The 24,341-nt window shown below is 33.1% G+C and overlaps 1 protein-coding gene across 5 annotated transcripts in view; it reads left to right on the top strand.

Moving 5' to 3' along the window:
* Window positions 1–24,341, top strand: part of CACNA2D1 (calcium voltage-gated channel auxiliary subunit alpha2delta 1) — a 709,277-nt gene that overhangs the window by 629,515 nt on the left and 55,421 nt on the right. For 4 of the 5 annotated variants that reach the window (XM_047849277.1, XM_047849276.1, XM_047849275.1 and 1 more), the window contains 6 exons: window positions 8,371–8,449; window positions 9,336–9,385; window positions 10,750–10,839; window positions 14,704–14,781; window positions 16,803–16,877; window positions 17,133–17,207. In XM_047849277.1, the coding sequence (XP_047705233.1) occupies window positions 8,371–8,449; window positions 9,336–9,385; window positions 10,750–10,839; window positions 14,704–14,781; window positions 16,803–16,877; window positions 17,133–17,207 (447 nt within the window). Of the gene's footprint in view, window positions 1–8,370; window positions 8,450–9,335; window positions 9,386–10,749; window positions 10,840–14,703; window positions 14,782–16,802; window positions 16,878–17,132; window positions 17,208–22,364; window positions 22,462–24,341 lie in introns of all 5 variants that reach the window. The other variant, XR_007150230.1, reaches the window with a different exon arrangement.

Below are 24,341 nucleotides of genomic sequence, written 5' to 3'. Positions count from 1 at the left end.
AACCAAGTTACAAATTATGGAATCTGGGTATGTGTTTTATATAGTAACAGTGAAAATTGTCAATTAATTTTTCAACAGATGGTAAGGAAAGTGATTTGTTGCCTTCTCTACTGTCTTTGCCTGGCTTCTCCATCGGGCAAGAATGAAGCCTTTGAAAGCAGTGTTTAAATATATGCGGCGCTGAGATTTGTAAAACATTGTAATACCGGGTAACAAATGGACTGCTTCTAAAAAGCTTCATTTTAGACATTTTGCCACTTGCAGCAGTTACTAAGAACTTTTCAGCTTTAGAATAGAAAATATGCTTTTGTTCAAAAAAACCAAATGTGTTATTTATGGAGTTACTGTAGAGTTGATAACAGGAATCACCAGTAACATTGGCCCCTCAGCAGAGAGATTATCCATGTCAAAGTCATGTTGTGTGTGTGTGTGTGTGTGTGTGTGTGTCTTTCTGTCTTCCTCTCTGACAGATTTATTTACACTTGTTTCTCTTAGTATAAAATTAATGTTGATACTTTATTCCCTGAACTAAGGAAAATATTATCAGACACATTCTCTTCAGGTGTGAGTAATACTACTACCAAACATTTTACAGAATCCTTACTATCTAAAATCTAATGAAAAATGGAAGTTGAGTGTTACATGAAGCAAACAGTACATAAGAAGACATACAGAAAATGTAAAGAAAATACACTTGAATTAATCTCTGGATAGAATTGTATCACGGAGAATCAGGATGGCCTTTTGTTTGTGTTAAATCAATGGACCTAAAGAGGCACGCCCTTCTGCTTTTTCTGAAGCTGCTTTCTTCTCAGATTAAGCATTCCAGTTACCATAGATATCTGCTCAGTCTTCCTGGAGCATAGAGCACTCCCTTTCCCACATACCCCTTTATCATTCTGTGTTCGACACCATCTTTCCTCTGTTTTCATTCTCTCAGGTTACCATTTTTGATTAATTATTTATCTGCTCTTATTTTGAACTTCCCTCTGTGAAGGAACTTGTTCTAAAAAATAACACAGAACAACTTTAAAAAGAAAAACAGGGGCGGCCCAGGTGACTCAGTCTGTTGAGCGTCCGACTCTTAGTTTTGGCTCAGGTCATAATCCGAGGTTTGTGGGATTGAGCCCCTTGTCAGGCTCTGCACTGAGCAGATTCTCTCTCAGATTCTCTTTCTCAAATTGAGATTCTCTCTCTGTGCCCTCTGTCCCTCCCTCCACTGTGTCTGTCTGTCTGTCTGTCTCTCTCTCTCAAATAAAATTTAAAAAAAAAAAGAGCAAAATGCAATAGTCCTGTAGGTTTTATATATATTATCTTAAAGAACCGAACAGATATTCCTGTCACATCTTACATGTGGATACGTAACATAGATACATGCCTTGGGATTATGTTGGTATTTTACCTTTATTGATGACAATTACAATAAATCATCCTAACATCACATTATGAGGTGAGCTTGAAGCTCTATGAAGTAGGGGTTATGCTGATTTGTAAATGTACTTTTGAATCCTTTGAGGGTAGCACAGTGCTGGATGCATAGTAGTTGCTAAATGTTTACTGATATGGCAGACATACCTGTAAATACACAATCTGCTCCTAAGGTAAACTATACAAAAATAAAAAAAATGTAAGAACAACGCAATAACTTTGTTCTTCTTTTAAAAGATAATCATTTAGGGGCACCTAGGTGGCTCAGTCAGTTAAGAGGCCGACTCCTGATTTTGGCTCACGTAATGTTCTCACAGTTAGTGGGACCCAGCCTGCCATCTGGCACCGCACTGTTAGTGCAGAGACTGCTTGGGATTCTCTCTCTTCCCCTCTCTCTCTGCCCCTTCCTTGCTCGTGCGCTCTCTCTCTCTCCCTCTCTCAAAGATAAGTAAAATAAACTTAAAGATTAAAAAAAATTAAAGATAATCATCTCATCAATATTTACTTCCATGTAATTCAAATATGGAGCAGAATTGTTGTTCCACTCTTGCATGTATCATCTTATAAGTAGGGAGGTTTAAGTTTATATAAAATATGATTGTACTGATGGCATCTTTCCATACACTCTAATAAGTCTGACACACAGTTTTTCATGAGTGTTCTCATTATCAGTGTCAATGAAGTATTTGGCCTTACCCAAGCATGTCTGAACTAAATCAGTCTATCACTTATTTTCCGACCTCCCAGCTGATGATAGTCTGGGCCAAGCTACAGATTGCTTGGAAATGCAGTGTACCCATCACTTATTCTTCCTTTATCATGAACTATAAATGTATGCAGAGGGTAGGAGAACTAGAAATCACTTCCTTATTACCTGATAACGTGAGGGTGATTCATTGTAATCGTTGTTAATAATTTTTAAGTACCAACATAGTCCCAAGGTGTGTATCTATGTCATTATGCATGCAACATGGAGGACATGGGAGAGATAAATCCGCTTGGTTCTTTGAGCGGCGCTCTTCGGCTCAGGTCACAATCTCACGGCTCGTGGGTTCAAGCCTCACGTGTGTCAGGCTCTGTGCTGACAGCTCGGAGCCTGGAGCCTGCTTCATATTCTGGGTCTCCCTCTCTCTCTCTCTCTGCCCTCTCCTGCTCACGCTATCTCTTTCTGTCTCTCAAAAATAAATAAAATAAACATTAAAAAAATTTTAAAAAAAGATCACGACTGCAAAACCTGTATGACGAATGCATTTTGTTTTCCTCTTTAAAGTGGTTTGATGTTATTTGCTTGCACAAATTCAACAGTCCTTGACTAAATTCTTGCCTTTGTCAGATGACTGGAACTTTCCTATACACATATCTCATATGGACACAGTGGCATTTAGACAATATTGGCGTCTTTTCTTTAATTTATCACTAAATGTAATAAAGCAAGCCAAAGTTGCTCCTCTGGAAAGGTGTCATTTTCAATGATTTTGAGTTCTTTCTGAGGCATGGAATGCTGTTGTGTTACTGATGGAAAATGTTGCCCATGAAATACTGATAATTTGACTCTATAAGTTGTAGTTCTCTTCATCATCATCATCATCTTCGTTACCATAGTTCATATTGATTGATCTTATTATTTTCCATGTACCATAAGAGCTTTATATGTATCCTTTCATTTACAATGGGAATAATCATAGGATAAAAATATTTTTATTGCCATTACCATCATCCCCATTTTGGATATCTGAAAACCAAAATGTGAGAAGTTAAATAACTTGTTGAAAGTCATACAGCTACTAAGTGGCAGAGTTAAGAATTTAAATGATCTGTAATCCAAATTTCATAACGTCTCGCGGACTGCACATAGCTGGTCATCTGTCTCTTTCTCCCGGGCCGCCTTGTGGCTGTGCCAATCATCATTTGCCCACCCAAGAGCCTTCTGTGTAGTCGGACTTGACCACTAAGGGACATGCTTTCACAGCGTTAAGAGGTTAAGATGGATTAAACTAAGCCATCAAAACTCTGCAGGCTGCAAGTAGCTTTCAGATCGTTGGGCTTTATAAAATAAATTAAGTGTGAAAGGTGAATTTGGACACTTTTATTTATTTCATAATGCTATAAAACTAGGGATGTGGGTTATTCGAAGGCTCCAGATTCTGGTACACTTGTGAATTATGGAAACCGCTGTAGAAATTTCTCCTAAAATATTCAGTCCAATCTAGTGTTTTTATAGGCTTAATGCCAAAAATTTTAGTACACACAGTAAATTAATAAAACCCATTTCTGACATCATTTTTCTAACATGTTTCGATAGCTGAAGTTTTTATTTTAGTTTTATTGGCCTCTTTTCTTCATAGTCTCATTTCCATTATTCCTTGGAGATTTGCCTATTGTAAATTAAACTTGAACTCTGGGTAACTGATAATTGTTGAGGTGACAGTTTCCAGTAACTGGGTTCTGCTGGGAAACAAGAAATTCCTATGGCTTTTTAAAATAGGTTGACCCTGTGGCTTTGGAAAAATCTTAATTGAAGACAAGTATTTTAGTCTTCAACAAACAAAACAAAACAAAACAGATTAGCAGAAGTTCAAAATTGTAGGATAAAGTTGTAAAACAGTGGTGTATTATAAGAAACAAATTAATAATATATATATTTTTAAATAATATCGAACTTAATATTAAAATAATATATTTTAAATATATTCCAAATTTGTTGTTAATTAAAAGTTTTCTCTGGTCAACTGGGCCAGGCTTGACATTCAACATTAGACTGTTGGAATTACAGTAATCTGTTAAGAGAAAAATTGATTTTTAAAGGAACTGAAGGCAAAATTATATACCTAACTTTTTTGAATGTGCTTATGTAACTAATCACGAGACAAAACTGAGGAGAAAGTTTTCATTCCCTAAGAATAATAGAGTACATAAAAGGTACGTGTATTAAGTATACTTTATTTTGCCTCAAAAAGTTTGCTGACATTCACTGAACAAGTCTGCATAACATAAAATAAAAAGATAAGGGATTTAACATGATATAAGTGTAATGAAACTGTCCACATTTTTGTATGCTAGCTGACTATTAGCCTAGTTTAGGCTCCATGTTATAACAAACAGATTTAATTTGAATAACACCAAAGCCTGTCTTCGATCCATATGGTAAGAAGTTGAAACCACTCAAGCAGCTCTTCATTTTTTTTGTCATTTAATATTTATTTTCATTTAAATATATGGCACTTTAACAGGTACAATATATACAGTAGTGTTCCAGCCCAGTCAAGTATTTATCCAATACTATCTTCCCATGTTACTTCTCTGATCTCCAGGATTTTGAAAAATAATTTTAAGCCCATTTATGACTGAGTCATATATGACTCTCAAAGAAGCAAACATTTTGAAACTTGAGCTTAACTAAAATCATCCAGATTAGTGAGGGAACATTTAACACATTTTCTAGCACTATTTCGCTTAGAAAGTTTCCAGTATGCATTTGTTACACGAATCTCATAGTGTGATTACAAATGTACTACTAGGCATGAGTAAAGAAATTTTTTCTCCACCAAAGTTGACTTTGCCTTGGTAGGCATGGTTTAAAGTAAGTAACTTGCTTGAGACTTTAGATGAAATAGTTAGCTTGTGCGACTACTCATTAAGTATTTTGAGTGATTTTCTATGTCATTTCCTTGTTTTTAAATAGGACCATGCAAATATACTAATTAAAAACCCTAACAATAGAGATCTTTGAGAATGTGATTTAATTCTTACGTTGGGCATATTTCAAGAAACTACTCTTGTTCGATTTCCCCAAATTTATAACTAAACAAGAACAATACCTTTGAAGAAGTGGAAAATGTCAGAGGAATAAAGGGACAGCCATCATCTCTGTGGATTTGGCATTAGGAATTTTAGAGTTACTTTATTCACTGTTCCACAGGGTGGCAGTAATATAGCATAGACTAGGAAGAACGAAACCATTTAAAATTCTAAGTGGAAAGTTAGGGTGCAAACGTAGTCTTTTAAGTTTCACGAGTTTATCGTGAACATGCACTGTAACATGTATACTGCACGTGTGTATGAAATCAGTGAAGTTAAAATTCTTTTCACATAACTTGGCAAAATGTGTAAAGCAAAACAAATGCAACAGGAGTGTGGCAGTTGGGATTGAAATAGTTTTTATGTTGGTTTGTTTTCACTGTTATATAAAGAGTTTAAAAGCTAGGGTGCTTTATATTGAATTTTTTCTCAACTAGGTGTATATTTATGAAATTAGAAAATTCTAAGCATTCTATAAAATCATTAAAATATATACAGTGTGTGTGTGTGTGTGTGTGTGTGTGTGTGTGTGTGCACAATGTGTGTATCTACCAAGAGAAAAATAAGCATCTTAGGTATTTTAGAAAGATCTTGGAAATATAGTAATGGTAAGGCAGTTGCAGAAATTACAAAAAGAAGGTTGAATTTGTAGTTCCTAAGATTTTAGTGACCATTGGGAGGGAAATTTCAGAACAATGGTGTCTTTAACAAAGTCTACAGTAAGGCAAATAAAAATTAAGGAAAGGGGTACAGATTATAAATCTGTAATATGGGAATAAATCAGTCCGTTAATGCCACTTTCAGTCAAATGGCTGAGGATATATGTGGAAAATGAACACAAAAGAGGCACACACTCACACACACACACACACACACACACACACACACACACACAAAATGTTTAGTGTGCTTTAAAATTTTACACCTCTACACCCAGCTCCAATTCTGAATTTCTTAATTTGGATGACTTCTCAGATCTTTCTATGTGCAAACCTGGGGCTTAGGCAAAAGTTTTGGAGTAAAACAAAGCAACAATTATTTTGTTGTTTGTGGGAAGTTTTTGTTTTGTTTTTTACTGGTAGGGTTTTTTGGCTGAGTCGTGTTTATTTGGACTGTTTGATGAATTAGCATCAGTCAGAATTATGTGCTGTGTGTCTAAGTATAACCCCTATGTTAGTAGAAATGCTTACCTTCCAGGGATATAAATATAATAATTCATGCAGCCTTATTTTTTTTAATCTGAAAATACTTTGTGGAAAATATTTTACCAGAACACTGTTGTGGTAAGAGAGACACCAAGACAAAGCAGTGCTTTAAATTGAAAATTTGAGACATGCTTTCAAGTGTTCATTACGAAGGAGATCTCCCAAGTGCCTTCTGGAGCATCTGGGTTTTTTCCGTGAATTCATGTGACAATTGCTTGAGGTATAGCAGTTAAATTGAATTATCAGTCGGGTGGCATACCTGTTTACAAAAATATTTCCATTTAGGAGTAAGTTCAGCTACATAAGAAGTGACACTATATTGAAATATGAACTATATAGAGAGCCAAGAAAATAAATGTGCAAAATTTAAGAAAATGAAACTGTGACATTTTGAGGAATTGAGGGAGTGGAGGTAAATAGGTGTCACCGACTTCTGTCAACCTAGAATGTGTCACTTGCCCTTAGAATTTGAGATGATTAAAATTCAGATGTGTCCACCAAATGGCTTCTCACATAACTAGCTGAGGCAAACCTGTGCAGCTTAAGGGTGGCTCACATAAAACTTTACAAGTGAAACAGCAACATCTCCCATGTACATTGTGGGGCAGGATTGTTATGAAGTGATCTCTGTGTGGCCACGACCAGTGGAGGAACAGAAAACAGATGTGAAGTCTCTTTTGAGATTTGTGCTCTGCAGTCATGTGCAAAGATGAAACAGGCAAAGCAATTAGAAAATGTCAGTTCAAACAGTCAATCGGCATGAATTAGAGAAAAGCTGTTAACATAGTTCAAACCAGAACATGAATTCATGGAAAAGTGATTTTCTGCATGTTTATCTTTAGAAAAGGCTAAAATGTTTACCTTAAAATACTGGTTTTCTTAGATTATTAAGTTGGTAAAAATCAATATATGCTAAATAGGCATTTTATTAAGTATTTGTGATGTTGAATTTGTCCTAGATTATTATAAAATTAGAGTATTTTATAATTAAATATAATGGCTTCCAGTAAACATTTAAATTCCTATAATTTAAAATCTACCTCAGTTGAATTGAATAGTTTTAAAATATTTACATGTATTGCATCACATTAGAAACAGCCAATATTTTGATTCTCTTTAAAAATCCTGGAAGCTTAACATACTTATTTATAGATGCTAGTCATCTTTGTAGAAAGTTAGTAAAATAACCAACGTCACAGTCCTATATGTATGTACTAAATATTTTCATGGTGTAGAGGTAGTTGAAACTATCACTAAGTATGATTGCCTTAAGCAACCAAAATTATAATGACCTCCTTTCTCTGTATGTTGTTTTAAACACATACTTATGAGGGGCACCTGGGTGGCTCAGTCAGGCAGGCGACTTCGGCTCAGGTCATGATCTCACAGTCCATGGGTTTGAGCCCCGTGTCGGGCTCTGTGCTGACAGCTCAGAGCCTGGAGCCTGCTTCAGATTCGGTGTCTCCCTCTCTCTCTGCCCCTTCCCCGCTCACGCTCTGTCTCTCTCAAAAATAAACAAACATTAAAAAAAGTTTTTTGAAGCCCACATATTTATGAAATGGGAATTACTATTTTTACTTATTATTTTTTACAGTGCCTAGGTATGTGGATATGTTTTAACCAGGTGAGACAGGTGTAGCTGGTTGGGCCCAAAAGATCCCATCTCTGCTAATGAAACCTTAGTCATGATTCTGACATAGGGTTGGGACATGGTGCGGGGCACCCAAGTGCCGTCTCAAATTTAGTAACTAAAGTCTGTGTTGAGTGTAGGTTATGTGGTTTCTGTCTGGTGACTTCCTGAAAGATTTACTGGCCTTCATTTTTCTTGTCCCATTAATTACCTGAAAAGCATGCTTTTATTTTTTGGTTGAGCTGTTTTGTGTTGCCATTTGGTTCCATTTTATGCAGCCTAACAGATCCCTCTTTTTCACTTCACCAGGTACGTGTATTCACATTTTCAGTTGGCCAACATAATTATGACAGAGGACCTATTCAGTGGATGGCCTGTGAAAATAAAGGTAACAGATCTCTTTTCTCCACCACATTTATTACTAAAAAACAATTGATAGATACTAGTTCTACATCTTACCATTTAATATAAAGTTGTAGCTAATGTTTATCGGAAGAGAGACAAGCCTAAGATGTTGAACAAATTTTCTGTAGAGAACATTGACATTATGTGACAGTGTATAAAAATTCAGACATTTGATCATACGGTATATGATATGGTATATTAATATCATTCAGTGTTTCATTTATAGATACTTAATGTTACTTATCAAGTAAATACTTATCAAATAAGAATGAAAGAATATATGAATTATATAAAACTTACATATGAGAAAGTGTGACATGTTTGTACATTTTTTCTAAGTGGTTAAGTTTTTTTTTAAAGTCTTCTTACACATTCCTAGGTAATTCAGATTTTGTGTAGTGAGTCCATATTTCCCATATACACAGAAAACAAAACAAAACAAGATGTTATTTGACAAACTGATCATATAACAATAAAAAGAACCTCAGTTTATTAGGAAAGTCCTGTGTAGGCAAATATTTTATATGAATACAATAATTGTCAGATACCATTATCATGTATCTTTAATAATTTCTCCAATAATAAAAATATTTTAAATAATGCCAGGTTCCCTACTGTTTTATAGAAAAATCACAGTTATTTGATACAATTTAAGTTATGTAGCGGAGTTTGTCACAAAGCCTGTGCATTTGTTAGGGGTATGCGTTAAGGAAACATTTTCCACATTCATCTCTGATATTGGTATATTAGTATTTGTTGAATTCAAAGTGAAAAAAACATGGCCTTTTCTCCTCTGAAGCCAGAAAAAAAATTTTGTGGTCATTTATTGTGATGTTCTCTCTCTATATAAAAATATGTATATGTTTCAGGTTATTACTATGAAATTCCTTCCATTGGAGCGATAAGAATCAATACTCAGGTATGATTACATTATTCTCTCAAAGAATAAGATGTTTCTTTTCTATTTTAAATATGTTCAATTGGAGAAAATAGGTGAAAATGAAAAAATGATCCATAATATTTGTAATAAACGGATGAGTATCATGGTGATGTATATTGATTATTATTACATCAAGGTTCCCAGTGGTTTCAAATATGCAAAACTCAGGTGAAAAACTACATGTGTTCTTTTCAGATGTTAAAAACATCACAGAAAATAAGTAAAATGAAAATTTACTAGCAATCTCATTTCATTTAATTTGAACTTGGTCCCACTTCAGATCATTTAAGTGAGTTTCTTCCAGTTGCAGGTACCACAAAGAAAAGGAAGCAATAATTAATCTGAACAAATTATACCAGATTCTAATCAGAATTTAAATACTTCCTAAATAACCCCTGCAGATGTATCTACCTATGTAAAATAAACCTACAAGGTGCCTGGGTGGTTCATTTGGTTTAGTGCCTGACTCCGGGCTTTTGCCTCGTTTCATAGTCTCGTGGTTGTGAGATCGAGCCCTACATCAGGCTGCACACCCAGCATGGAGCCTGCTGGCTCTCTCAAACATAGTAAAATTACAACGAGGAGAGAATTTTTCTACAACCATTCAACTGAAAATATGCCTGTTAAATAACTTCGTAGATTGAAGCAACTAAGTTAATATAAATATATATTATTTTCAAGCTTTCATAAGTTACAATTTAAAACCATTACTCGATTTTAAACATAACTGAAGATCCACAAAATAGACTAAGGCAAGATGTAGCACAAATAACATGGCATTTGTGGAACTGAAAACTGACTGTGTTTTATGTTGAAATGAAACAGCAGCTGCACTAGAGTCTGATGTCTTATTTGGCACAGTGTTGCATTTATTTTTTGATATGTTTAAATGTAGTTTTGAATTTCAGCCAAACAGTCTGTGATATGAAAGCAAGTATGTGGCTGCTTTATGATTTCAAATTTGTGCACTTCCATCCAGTAAATCACAGAGCCTTAAATAGTTTAGATTAACATAAAACAATTCACAAGGAACGTATTTCACCTATCATTGGCTGTACCTCAGAAAAAGAATGTTTTGGTATTAGAAAAAAACGGGGGTAGATCTACTGTATAAATAATATGAGTTAAGTACTGTTGATTCAAAGTATGTAGATGTACCATTTGTGGTATACCCAAAATAGCAATTAAATGATTATACACTTACTCCCTTAATAACTTTGATTCCATATTCATTTTTAACTCTAGATAATTTTCTTCTGTGGAGTTTTTTGTTTTTGTTTTTACTACGGCATTTCTTTTTTTCAACCCCCAAACCTTTTTTTTTTTTTTTCTTTAAAATATAGGAGTACTTGGATGTTCTGGGAAGACCAATGGTTTTAGCAGGGGACAAAGCAAAGCAAGTCCAGTGGACAAATGTGTATCTAGATGCACTGGTAAGAGATTGGCTTTTCAACCAAAGAGTGTCCTAACAAAAGCACACAGCTCATTTCTGCATCTTTCTAGGTGACATTTATCTTTTCCAATTCATTAAGTCCTTTCTGAAAGTCCTTCTATCACACCCTTCTTTGCTAGAATTTAGATAATATACATAAAAATCTCGTCTTGTCTAACCATACATGTAAAGTGTTAACTTTATTTTTTAGGTGATCTGTTGAGAGTGTGGAGTTTCACAACTCAAATCTTGAATTTACAGGCATTTCAATAACTTTCTGAATTTTTATGTAAAAAAAAAAAAAAACCCTAAAGTCAAGTGAATGAGTCCCTGCTACTGCAGACTTTAAGCAAAACTTTTGAAAATATTTTAATAATAGACTTCAGTTGGCAGAAGCATGTATTGCCTCCACAACTCAAGCCAGACCCAACAAAGCTCAGAAGTACATGCAATTAAATAGGCAGATAATCTGACCCTACTCCGAAATCATCACGAACCTATTAGCCTCTTTATATATCATCTCTTGTTTGAGATTCAACCCCAGATTTTTATGGAACTAAGCCATTAAAATGATCACATGTGGTGTGATGTAACAAAAACATGTTAAGTTGTCCATTGTGAAACTCAAATTTTAATCTAAGTATCCTATCATATTTCAAAGCAGTGGTTCTGAACTGGAGGAGTTTTTGCCACTCACAGGTCATTTGGATATATCTATGGATATTTTCTGTTGTCGTGACTGGGATGGGCGGGGGTTGCTGCTGACATGTCATGGGTAGAGGCCAGGGAGGCTCCTAAATGTCATACGCCACACAGGACAGTTCCCTCACCCCATGCACATGCATACAACATACAACAAAGAATTATTCAAAAGATCATTAGAGCTGAAACTGAGAAAACTTGTCTAATGTAACTCCAACTTTCCTTGTATTAAAGTTGCAAATAGTAAATATCATGCTTAAGATATATACATATGCTTAATCTTGATGAGAAGACTTTATTAATGATTTGACTAATGTGTAACATACCACAGAGAACCAAAATCCTAAGCCCTGAAAAGTAAATGCTGATTCACTAACCCTTTTTCCTCCTTGGAGTACAATTATATGCTGATACTACTTCCCTGAATGCAATCGTGACCCCAAAGGGCAACACGCAGTCCATTTACAATTACTTATCATTTGGTTCTTGTAAAATAAACATATACAGGAAGTTGGAAGAAAAATAGGCACTATTAACAGCAGCTTTGCATGCTAAGAAAGATAAAGTGAAGCTTGCTTACCTCAAATCCTAGCTAAAATTACCATCCAGTGTTCCTTCTTGACATCACATATTTATTTAAGGTCACATGGTCATCTAAAGCTATGGCCAAAATGTTTCATTTTTCCGAATCCATCACAGGACAGAGTATGATAGGAGGAGTCAATAATTATGCCCTGTAGGATTTCCTATGACCAGAAGTTCATTAACCGGCACGTCTACATTGTTGGTAAGGTTCTCACTGATAGCACAGATGACATTAGGAAGAGATTCTGGGTCTAAACATGCTGTTCTATAAGCTGAAACTAAATGTAAAGCAAGAAAAAAAAAAGAGGCACATGAATTGGCTAGTCAGGAGACACGTAGAGCATTCTTTTACCAACTTGAGAATGAAAAGTGATGGTCTTGTATTTCTAATTACTTGTCTGTAATCGTTGCATGTGGCAGATTCGCAATATATGCTGGTCAGTATATCTTGGTTACATTAAGAAGAAAAATGTAAACACGTTCCAAGACAAAATATAATGAAAAAAAAAAGAAAAGAACTCTGGAAATTCAGAAGAAAGAAGCCATATATTTGGGGGTGGTGTAGGGTGAGTTTAAAAGATGGTGACAGTTTAGCTGAACATATGAATCAAGGTAAAGTTTCTACAATTGGTGGGAACTAGTGAAACCACACAAAGAGGGTATAGTATGAGTTAGGCAAAGGCTGGGTATGTTGGAAAATGGTACCTCACTCACTTTGAGAGCTAATGGGAGTTAAGAACAGGAGCAGACTGGAACAATATTGTGGAGGGTTCATTTTATTTGGGAGATAAAGTGAGATTCTTTGGATAAAAAAAGAGATAAAAAGAGTTGGAATCAAGAAAATATAAAAATACCAGATAAATTCCAGGAGGGCAGAAATCTTTTCTTATTTCTCTAAATTGTTCCCTAGGAATTTGTACAAATTTTTTGTCTGCTTAATCAATGAAGAAGGAAATGGAAATTGGGTACCAATGAGTTCATTGGTGATTTCATCTCCTATGTTAGAAGTCTAGTGTCTCATTTTAGGGCACATGTTACCATATTTAGAAGCACATTACCATACTCTGTAGAAATGCAAAATGATGTGCAGAAAATGATTGCCTCATATACACTTTATCGTGTATCATGCTAGCTTTTTTAAAACTATGCATTATAACGAATAGAAATCTCTCCAAAAGGAATATTTACTGAATTGTGTTTTGGAGTCCAGTTTTGTGAGTTATCTCTAATCTGATTTTATTGAGGTAGAAAGTTTTCATTGTGAATATGAATTTGCATTTTGAAGGATGTTTCCATTGTTGAATATTCGTGCTTAGAACTGAACAGAGAGCCCACATGTATATCATCATGCACCAATTATATGTGGTTGATTCCTTAATTGTATTTGTCCCAAACAGTTTGGTATCTTGTTCTGGTGAAAGCCTCTCTCTCTGTTTGTTCTTCCTCTTTAAATTCAGTTCCCATTGTTTTGGGGTTTCTCACATGCACAATTATAAACTATTTCTCTGTGAAGCCAGGATGTTTCTGGAATTAGAACAAGGGTCATGAGATTTGGATTTGGGGTCATTATTCATACGATTACTAATATTTTCTCAGCAAATTTGAAATTTTTAATAATAATTTTTAAATTATTTTAAAATGTGATTTTTTTGAAAATGTAGTTTTGACATGAAATAATGGTAAATAAATATATATATATGGTAATAATGGTAAATAAATATATATACATATACATATATGCATATATAGATAGATAGATATAGATATAGATATAAAATGGCTGCAGATAGCAGTAATAAAAAAAACGAAAACAAAAACAAAAAAACCCTCTGACTTGAAAATCGCCTTATTTCAACGAATCTCCATGGGTTCATTTCATATTTGAAATGATCAACATGCTGGTTGACACTAGGTCATTACTTTTGTTAGACTAAACTGCTTTATGACCAGACTATTGCATTTGATGCTTACAGTTAGCTACATTATTTGACTTTGTCAAAAAATACTATTTGTTTTAGAGGGTGTTTAGAAGCATTATTGCTTGTTTAGAACAACATAGTATTTACCAGATGATTGCAGATGTGATATTGATAACTTGTTTCTTCTCTTTATTCTGCTAGACATTTATGATTTAACGTGAAGCCTTTGGCTTAGGGCATGAAAAAATTAAGAATGAAACTACACAAAGGAAGGCAAACAAATTATATAACAATATTTTCATATCACTCTGTTCATGGAATCCCTGTGAACAAAAGAGTGGAGGGGCAGGGTTACTGAAATATTTAGTGTAATTTGAGTTTTTATAATTTTAAGTTATTTGCAGTGCTCTTTCAGACTATTATTGTAGAGGTTGTGGGCTTCAATAGCTGCCTAATAGACTCTCATTATTTCTCAGATGTTTTAATTGATTTTTTAAAGACAAACATTGTGAAAAAGCTTTCAAAATCATTTACTAGGTATTTGTGTCTCTTTATAATGTAACCATAAAATGCAGTGTCAAATACCAAAGACTAATTCAGAATGACAAAGTTTAAATTGTAAGTCTAATTTGCCTTTTTCTTTCTGAATCTATTTTTAGGAACTAGGACTTGTCATTACTGGAACTCTTCCGGTCTTCAACATAACTGGCCAAGTTGAAAATAAGACAAACTTAAAGGTTAAAAGTTAATTGATAAAATTAATAATAATAAATGATAAACTGTGACGTCAAAGCTCAGTGTGGATAAGATATTTCTATAAGGAAATACATAGAATGTAACTGTCTTGTGAGACCAGAAGTAAGAGGCAACAGCTGCCTATGTGATAACCACCTGGGAAAAAGGAAATGCAGGTCAAGTTCTCTGATTCCCCAGAGTCAGGATTCAACATAACTCTGTTTAACTATGAACTGATGAGAACACAAGTTCAGTCCCTGGGAGTAATTACATGACAGATGGGCAATACTATTGTGTGCACATTTTTTAAATGTATCTAAGATATCCATGGAGCTCAGAAAGAAAAATCCAAAGAACAAAACCATGGTAATGTTTGTCTCTGGTGTATGTATGTATTTTTATTGAAACATTCCTCCTCCAGCTCCCATTCAGACAGTAGTTTTTGTTTTGTTTTGTTTTTAAATCATCATGTAACTTAAGCATCTGATATAAAATGAATAGCTCTCAGAAAAAAAATATTTTTAAAAAATGAAGAGCTCTATTTTGTTTTCTGTTTTTTAAAGATTGAAGAAAAATACTACATGAGTGTCATAAAAATGTTGACTTCTGCAGCACTGGAAATATTGTCAATGCAATGAGATGCTACCAACTTAAAAAATCTGAAAAATTTTACTTGTTAGATTCCACTCATTTTTAAAATACTTTTGATTTTAAAGTAGGGTTGCATTCCTATTTCTTAAATTGCATCAGAAAGAATTTTAGATTGCGGGACAAGTTAAGAATTTTTTTTTTAAACCCTATATATTCATTTTAGGCTTTGTTTGACATTCCAGACTGGAGGGGTATTTATTTCCAGTTTATGGCATAATGAAGTCTGTTGCACTTACTATTTGTTCAGTTATTATAAATTTCAGTTGAACTCTTTACTTTTATAATGTGGCCATCAAAAGTGTTAGTTTGTTTTTTTTTTTTTTTAAAGTTTCTTTATTTTGAGGGGGAAGGGGAAGGGCAGAGAGAGAGAATTCTAAGCAGGCTCCATATGGTCAGCACTGAGCCATATGTGGGGCTCAAACCCATGAATCGTGAGATCATGACCTGGGCCAAAGTCAAGAGTTGGATGCTTATCTGACTGAGCCACCCAGGGGCCCCAGGAACCCATTGTCATTCTAAAAGATCTCTGGGTTCTAAATAATTTAACCCATAAAGGAGTAATTCTGTAACTATTCAGATGGACTAAGGGATTGCTTTAATTTGGAGGGTTTGCTGAGACCAGAATTGGTCCATGACAAAAGAATATAGTTGATATAACTTTCTCACTGGTGTGCACCTACGCAAAATTTATGGTGTTCTCATGATAACTATTGAATGGATTTTATAATTTTCGTTGTAACATTTTAATTTATTTTTTAGTTTATATAATTCTATTTAAAACTGAAATTCCTGATTCTAAATTTTAACACCATTTTCGTCTTTAATGTCCCTGACAAGATTGTGATAGCAGTTTGCCACATAGCCCTGTTGACTTGCAACTAAAGCTTGGATGCCCATGTTTGGTATCTCTCAAACACACATACAGCTACAACTGACACTACAGTAGCAATTAAATATTAGAGATAAGGAGTACAAGGGGCATCAAATAAATTTCCTGGGGCACCTGGGTAGCTCAGTAGGTTAAGTGTCCAACTCTTGATTTCAGCTTAGGTCTTGGTTTAAGGGTTGTGAGTTCGAGCCCCATGTTGGGCTCCATGCTGAGCATTATGTCTACTTAAAAAAAAAAAAAACCTACATTTTCTATTTTAGCCACAGTCATCAGGATTTCATTTACAATGATAAAGTCCTGGGTAAACAAAGGTGGGAATCATTGTAAATTGGTATCAAAAGCTGTTTCACCCTTAAAAATGTTTAAGCTAGATTGGAATATAACTACTGTCAAGCAAAAGCATGAACATATATAATAATTGTGTAGAAATATGTGCATTTTTTTATCCAAAATAGACTACCTTTTTGCTATCTTTTATTATAGAACCAGCTAATTCTTGGTGTGATGGGGGTTGATGTATCTTTGGAAGATATTAAGCGACTAACACCACGTTTTACAGTAAGATGAAATTTACTCTTTGGGTATCTTTTTATTTTAGAGCTCTGTACTAATTTAGCTGTCTATAAAACATTTAAGTAATCCTCAAAAATCATGTAGTTAACTTACCGAATGAACTAAATGTTAAGGTCTTTAAAATAATATAAAGATACTATGCTGTCTTTCTTCATGCTTTAAAATGTGTTAAGAATTTTTTATCTTTAAAGAATGTGATTTCTGACTGTGACCCAGGGATTTTTAATTTTTTTTTTCCAGCTCTGCCCCAATGGCTATTATTTTGCAATTGATCCTAATGGTTATGTTTTATTACATCCAAATCTTCAGCCAAAGGTATGTATATAATTTGTTTACAGTGATTAATGCAATTCTGTAAAATTAATGGTTAATGCTCTTAATAGATTTGTCATCTTTAAATTCATTATATAGCACTAAATATAAAGGAACATTAGGTCTGTAATGTTAATACATGACAAGAACACAGTTTATAATACATGAAAGTGTGAAAGCACTATTCATTTTCTCTTACCAATTTAGTTGTCCCATATTCCTATGGAATATTTAACCAATATTCACAACTCAAAGACAGCCATTATCGCCCCATGCCTGAGTTCACATATACCCTTGGGATTTTGATTAAGGCTGTAAGGTAGTGAGGAGATTGCCCCAGATGGGTGTGAACCTGATACATAAAAGTAATGTTCTTCTATGCACAGATTATATTTTCCATCACCCTTTTTTCTAGTAATTATCTCTCTTTTTCATCTCCCAAAGTGTTTTTTTTCTTTCTACTTTTGAGCATGCTTAAAAAAATAGGAATGAAATTCAATAAGTACAACTCCATGGGATGAGCTTCAGAACTGGGAGGTGTTTATTAATCAGGGAGTTATCAGAAAGTGACAAAATCACATAGATGAACTTTTTATTCTAATCTCTATGCTAAGATATGAAATATTTTCCTAAATGTCTTATCCAGCTTCTTTCACTTTCCATTAGTGCTTCACAGGTAGGATGACATATATTTATCTGGAAATAAAAACTGGCAAAATCATATTACATAATTGTAAGTTATGAGCATCTTCAAGGTGTTGCTTAACTTTGGAGATAACACTGAAGATACTTTAACCCATGCTAGAGGGAAATACATCCAGATTTAGTCATACTATCTTCTTTCCCTCGGTCACGAATAGTTAATGTTAGTGATATCTTTGGACATACACAAGTATATTCATAAACACACATACATTTAATGTTGAGTCATTTAAATACTTTTCAAATCAATGATAATTAAGAACCATTGATATTGAATGCAAAAACGTACTAAGTGGTTGTAGGAAATGTGATGATTTTAAAAGTTCACTTGGGAATTTATTTCCATATAAACTCCATCATGATCTAAATATTAGCTAATCAAATGTAGCTGCCTCTCATTCTGCACTATATTTAAAGTGGTTATTTTATTATAAAAATGGTATAGACATTTCTCCCCATTATCATTAGTCTATCACAGGCCTTTATAAATATGTCCTGTTAAGTTCCTCTTAATAGAGTTATTTATGATTAGCCTAATATTCTATGATTTTGTCACAGTTGAAAATTTGTATCTTTTTAAATATTTTTAAGATTTTTAAAAAATTTGCAATGCCATTGTTTGCTTTTTGTATATCCAATATATTTTAATTTATGTTCCCACAACTGAAGTGATTTAAAAGCAGTAACAATGTAACGTGTTGAAAGGTGTGAAGGATCCCCATTTTTATGATTGTAGGTCTTAAGCCCTTCTCCAAAAGGAAGTAAAATATATCACAGACAAAATAATAAAGAATAATAATGAGAATAATGTACATACAATGTATATAAATCTATCATTTAAAGGCAATAATTTGAAAAAGGTTTTCCCCCTTTTATACATTCTTCTGATAACCACTATTTACATAGAAAAATTTTACTACTATTTGATGTTAACATCTATTTGTCTCAGATTTGGAATAATTTACTAACACTCATATAATTACAACAAAAATATAAATTCTATAGAAAGCATTATTACAGCCCAGGTGATTTTTTTTTAGGACTATGTTAACTTTTCATATTTTTGCATAGGAAATTATTAGAAGCAAGTGTGCAACAAAGATATTTAGAAAATACTATTTTACAAAACCATTAAAATACGTTTGAACAATTGATGTGTTCTTTGAAATTTATGCTTGTGAATTAAATACGCTTGTGAATTCTCATCATTAGATTAAACATTATTTGTGTTTTGTGGGTGATGGTGCATGCTTTGCAGGTAGACCAAAGAACTGCATAAAAGGATGATAGAGTATAAGACATCTTGTTTGTTTTAGAAATTGACAAGTACAAAGGACAGATATGGTAACCACTAGTATACTAACAAAATTATTCTCAGTGCTTTCATCAGAAATTTACCAGTAGAAATAAAGGAAGATAATGCTGTTCCATAATACCCCCCCCTTTTTTTTAAATAAGGTCAAAGTGTAGTGTTATTGCAAGTATTCTTTGTTGAATGCCTTGTGTTTTCTTCCTGAAATTATAATCTTAAGTTATTTCAGTACAATTTTGTAGTTTGTAGAAGGCAGTATGAGTATCCTTCAAAAAGGCTAGAATCTCAGGAAATAAAGTAGTTATAAACCTTTTACATATCTAATTTTCTAAGCAATCATTGCTAATCTCCTCATGTCTCCACCATGACCACATTTGACAAGTACTGGATTATGTATCCTGCTTTATTCCAAAATGCATTTTACATTTCTTACTTTTTGTTTCATAAAAATAACCAGATTGGGTACACTTCTAAGATACTTTATTTTGGTCAATCTTAATAAATATTTATTGTATAGGAAGTTGTGCATAATCCACACTTTAGAAGTCAATATTTAAAATAAATCTACAGTGTTAGGATTAAATTCTCGTTTAGTTCCACAGATACAACATTTGGTAACACTTCAGAAAACAAAGCCACAAATTTTAAGGGCTTAATGTTGACACTTTTCAATATCTTATAATAATTATATTTTAACACATTTGAATCATGTAAATTCCAAAATCTGCAGGATTTTTTTTTTGAATCAGCATTAAAGTTGTCTGAGACAAAATACTTTTCTCACTTTCCAAATATGTACTTTTTTAGGAAAAAAGGAAGATACTAAAATATGCTCCTAAACAATTTTTTGAATACTTTTACTAGCATAACATTTTTTATACACCACCAGTATTTTGAAACATTCATTTTATTTGTTGACATGTCATGAACTCTGTGATACCTGCTGCTGATCAAGGAAATATCTGATCAAAATTGATTGTAGGATAGAAGCCTTGCCTGTGTTGAAATGTAGCATGATGAATTACCACCTTTCTGTTGCTTCAGCCTATTGGTGTAGGTATACCAACAATTAATTTAAGAAAAAGGAGACCCAATGTTCAGGTAACTGTGAATGAAGTTAGCAGTGGCTTCAAATACGCTAAATCAGAGTTGAGATTAAGCTTCTCTTCCTAAAGCATCTGATTAATGCTGCCTTTCCTGACATCAAGCTTCCAGAGCATGAGTTGGAGATGAGCATCGTTTCTCAAACTGGAGCAAAAGCATTATTAATGATGGCAGGGGGTATGCATTTGCTAACTTAAGATTGCTAGCAAATTATGTAATGTCGTTAATCAGAACAACTATAATGAGATGGCTTCTAAAAGTAAATTTGTTATTAAAATTGTGAAATTAGTGTCCAATCCATGTTTTCCTAACAAGTGCTTGTAAAATTAACTTCAAAGTGGAAATAAAAAGACAGTTCTGGTGTGATAGTTTCTGTAAACCATACATTGCAGGCCAAAATTTCTTTGAATTTCTAAAGTGTATTTTAGGATTAGAGGTTAGAGAAACTTCCCTTAAGCTAATTAAAAATGCCCAGAATTGCAAATAAATATTGTAAATTGTTATTGCCTGACAAGTTCATTGCAAAATCTTTTCGCTTTTGTCAACAAAATTTAAATGTTACTTTATGTGTGCATATTTCTATAATTACATTAAAAATAATCAGTAGAGAGGATACTTCCTACAGTTTAGTACAGTACAGTATGAGAATTGTTACAGTTACAGAATTTCAGAATTCCGAAGGAATTTCAGTATGATTTAATGTTTTATATGTAATCCTATCATTGCTCTAAAAAAAGTTAGTGGCATTATTATGGACAGGTAGTATGATATTGAGAAGATATTATTAAACTATTTTACCCCATTCAACCTCATTTTACTTTAACTTCTTCATTGGAAAAGTAGGAGGATTGAATAATGGTTGTTGTTTTTTTCATTTTTTTAATGTTTATTTATTTTTGAGAGAGAGAGAGAGAGAGAGAGAGAGAGAGAGAGAGAGACCGAGCATTAGCAGGAGAGGGGCAGAGAGAGAAAGGGAGACACAGAATCCGAAGCAGGTTCCAGGCTCCGAGCTGTCAGCACAGAGCCCTATGCGGGGCTCGATCCCATGAGCTGTGAGATCATGACTTGAGCCGAAGTCGGACGCCCAACCGACTGAGCCACCCAGGCGCCCCTGAATAATTGTTTTTTAACCTACGTGATATATTCCCCTAGGAAATTAAATATATATATTGATCTACAGCTCCATCTCCTGAAAATTCTGAACTAATGTGACCAGGGATGGGACCCAAGTTAATAAATAGTATTTCAAGCTTTCCAGGTTGTTCTAAAGTTGCAGAGCCACTGGATTAAAAGAAGCTTCAATTTTCTTCTAGCTCTAGAACTCTGTGCAATCTGAACTTCATGTTGTTGCATCAGTCTTCATATCTTTTATGACTCCTGTAGAGGTTAAAATGAAATTAGTGTCTTTTCTTGATTTATTAAATTGTCTCCTGTTACTCTCCTTGCATGCTTCTTTTTGTGTATTATCTTAAATTATACTTTTTGCATTCATGTATATCCTAGCAAATTTTCATTTTTACAGTACTTTCAAATGTTGCATGTAAATGTTATAATATATTTTGAAAATAAACAACCTGAAAAATGGTTTGTTTTATTTTTACTTTCTGTCTAAGGAAACCTCAAATGGCAAACTAGCAACCATACAAGACTTTAGAATTTTAGGAATATTTTTTGAACTATGTAATATTTTTAATCATCCTAAGCACTAATTATTTCTATTTAAAATCTGTTTAAAGACATTCCGCCTTTTAGTTCTACAAATGTTGTCTTTATGTCAGCTGATACTAAAATTTTACACATGAAAAGTGTTATATATTTAAAATATCAAACAAAAGCATTAGGAATGAAGGGACTGGATTCCAGTTCTCAAAATTCACTTGGTGCTTTTTTATTATAAATTTCTGCTTTTGAATTTTTCAATCATTGTGCCTATGACGGGTCTTTTAAAAATGGTCAGCTAGATTGCCGTTTAAAAAGTACAAGTTTTGCATTGACATTTTGCTTTTACGATTTCATTTTCTTCTCTGTGTCTTTATATGTTGGATTGGGACATGATCTTCATATTGCCAATTCTTCCCGATAATGCCTCCGCCATGCATGCTGTTTGGGTCTGGTCATGCTATGCATTATCCATTGCATGTAAGATAATATTCTTATTTATGTTTATATTTTATCATTTTGATTATGTTGACTTTGTTTTGCAGTGAGTATGTTAAATTTTTAATGCTGTTATGGTGTTTGTGTGAAGAGGATTTATTTCAGGGAACTTTAAAGAAGCAATTCTGAATTATATTGTCCAATTTAGAGTATCCTTTTGTTAGTGACATTCTTGGTTCATTTTTTTAAACAAAGGATTAAAATTATTTTCAATATTGATTTTTATTTTATCTTTATGAATTATGTTACATTTCAAATGAATATTTGCTTCTGAGGCAATATATTGCTATCCAAACAATGGTCAGTATTATCACCTATTAAGCAGTCTAATAGTCATTTGTAATATTCTAGAATCTTCTGATTCCAGACATCAAGCTCATGAGCAGTGAATATTTTTTAAATAAAAGCACGAGACACAGTTGAGATTATTGTTTTAATTTGCCTTTAAGAATATCCATTCATCAAAACCCATAGGAATCATAAACTGTCATCATTTAAATGGAGTTATATCTTGAAAGAAAGCATTTTTGTCATAATTATAAAATAAATACATGCCATATATAATGTCATTCAGCATTGAAGTTAGTGTTTATTTAATTTATTTGAATTATTGTTATTATTTTGGGTAGTCAGTCCAAACAGTGTTTAATTAAAATAGTGATAATCTCGTTCAACTGATGGTCCAAAAAAATAAAAAGTAAATAAAATAGTGATAATCTGAATGTATTTTGGAAGAGCCTGTGAATCTGAAATCACTAAAATTCCAGTGACCTTGCACTAATACAGCATATTTTGTATTTATTACTTCTATCTAATTAATTATCACATTTTGGTGGTATTTATTTTAGTCCAAATTAAAAATCCAGTTTCTAAAATCATTTAGTTGTAAAATTATCGACACCTATTATGATTTGATTATTCGAACAAACTTTGATAATCGATTATGGCACGTTACATTCTTAGCATTGTTATAAAATAATCAGTGTATTTTTTTATCAAATAGCTAAATAAGTCTTCATTTTATGATTGAGAAAATTTTTAAATGTCATATGAGGTAAACTTGCCAAGCTAACAGTTTTATTTGACATAGTTATAGAAATAAAGAGTATGCCTTATTCCACAGTTAATTTTACTTATTCACACCAGCAAGAAGAAGCAGTAGGAGACATTAAAGCGAAAACCATATCTAGTGAACCCAAGGATTAATATTCTAGTTAGATTTTAATTACAATAGGTAATCTTTATTAAAGTCCTTATGACTTGACCATGTATTTTATCTTATAAAATTTACTTAATTTATTAAATTCAAATGTAAAATTTCTAAGATTCAAATATATAAAGCAAACTTGCATCTTTATGCATCTTAAGAAGAGTATGTTTAGAATAGTTTTACTTAGCAAATTCAAAGTTAGTTTTTAAAACATTTTCCCTCATTTCTTACTTTTTATAGAACACAAGTAAAGAAACCTGTATCACTTAGATGTTACCTTTGTTTTATTGCCAAGTATGTTATCCACGTGGCTTCATTTTGTTCCTTTCCCATCCTATTTAAAGGAAAAAAGTTTCAAGTAGATCTTTGATTGTCATATTCACATGGAACTTGTAATTATAAATGTAGTATCTAACATACCACTCGAAATGAGACTGTCTTCAGTTGGTGGCAAATTAATATTTTCTTGTTTCACTGAAGCTCAAGCCCCTACTCTATTATTATCTTAAAATACATGTATGCAAAACAATATATCTTTGTATAACTGTTTTGTCAGCCGTTTAATACACCTTAGGTAAGTAACTTGTATGTAATTATTTTTGTGTTTGAATATACATTGAATTGTTTACATACAACATCAGTTTTCAATGCC

The sequence above is a fragment of the Prionailurus viverrinus genome, chromosome A2, assembly GCF_022837055.1.
Source record: "Prionailurus viverrinus isolate Anna chromosome A2, UM_Priviv_1.0, whole genome shotgun sequence".
Lineage (NCBI taxonomy): Eukaryota > Metazoa > Chordata > Mammalia > Carnivora > Felidae > Prionailurus > Prionailurus viverrinus.
Note: the sequence above shows the minus strand (reverse complement) of the source record. Positions and strands in the feature narration are given on the sequence as shown.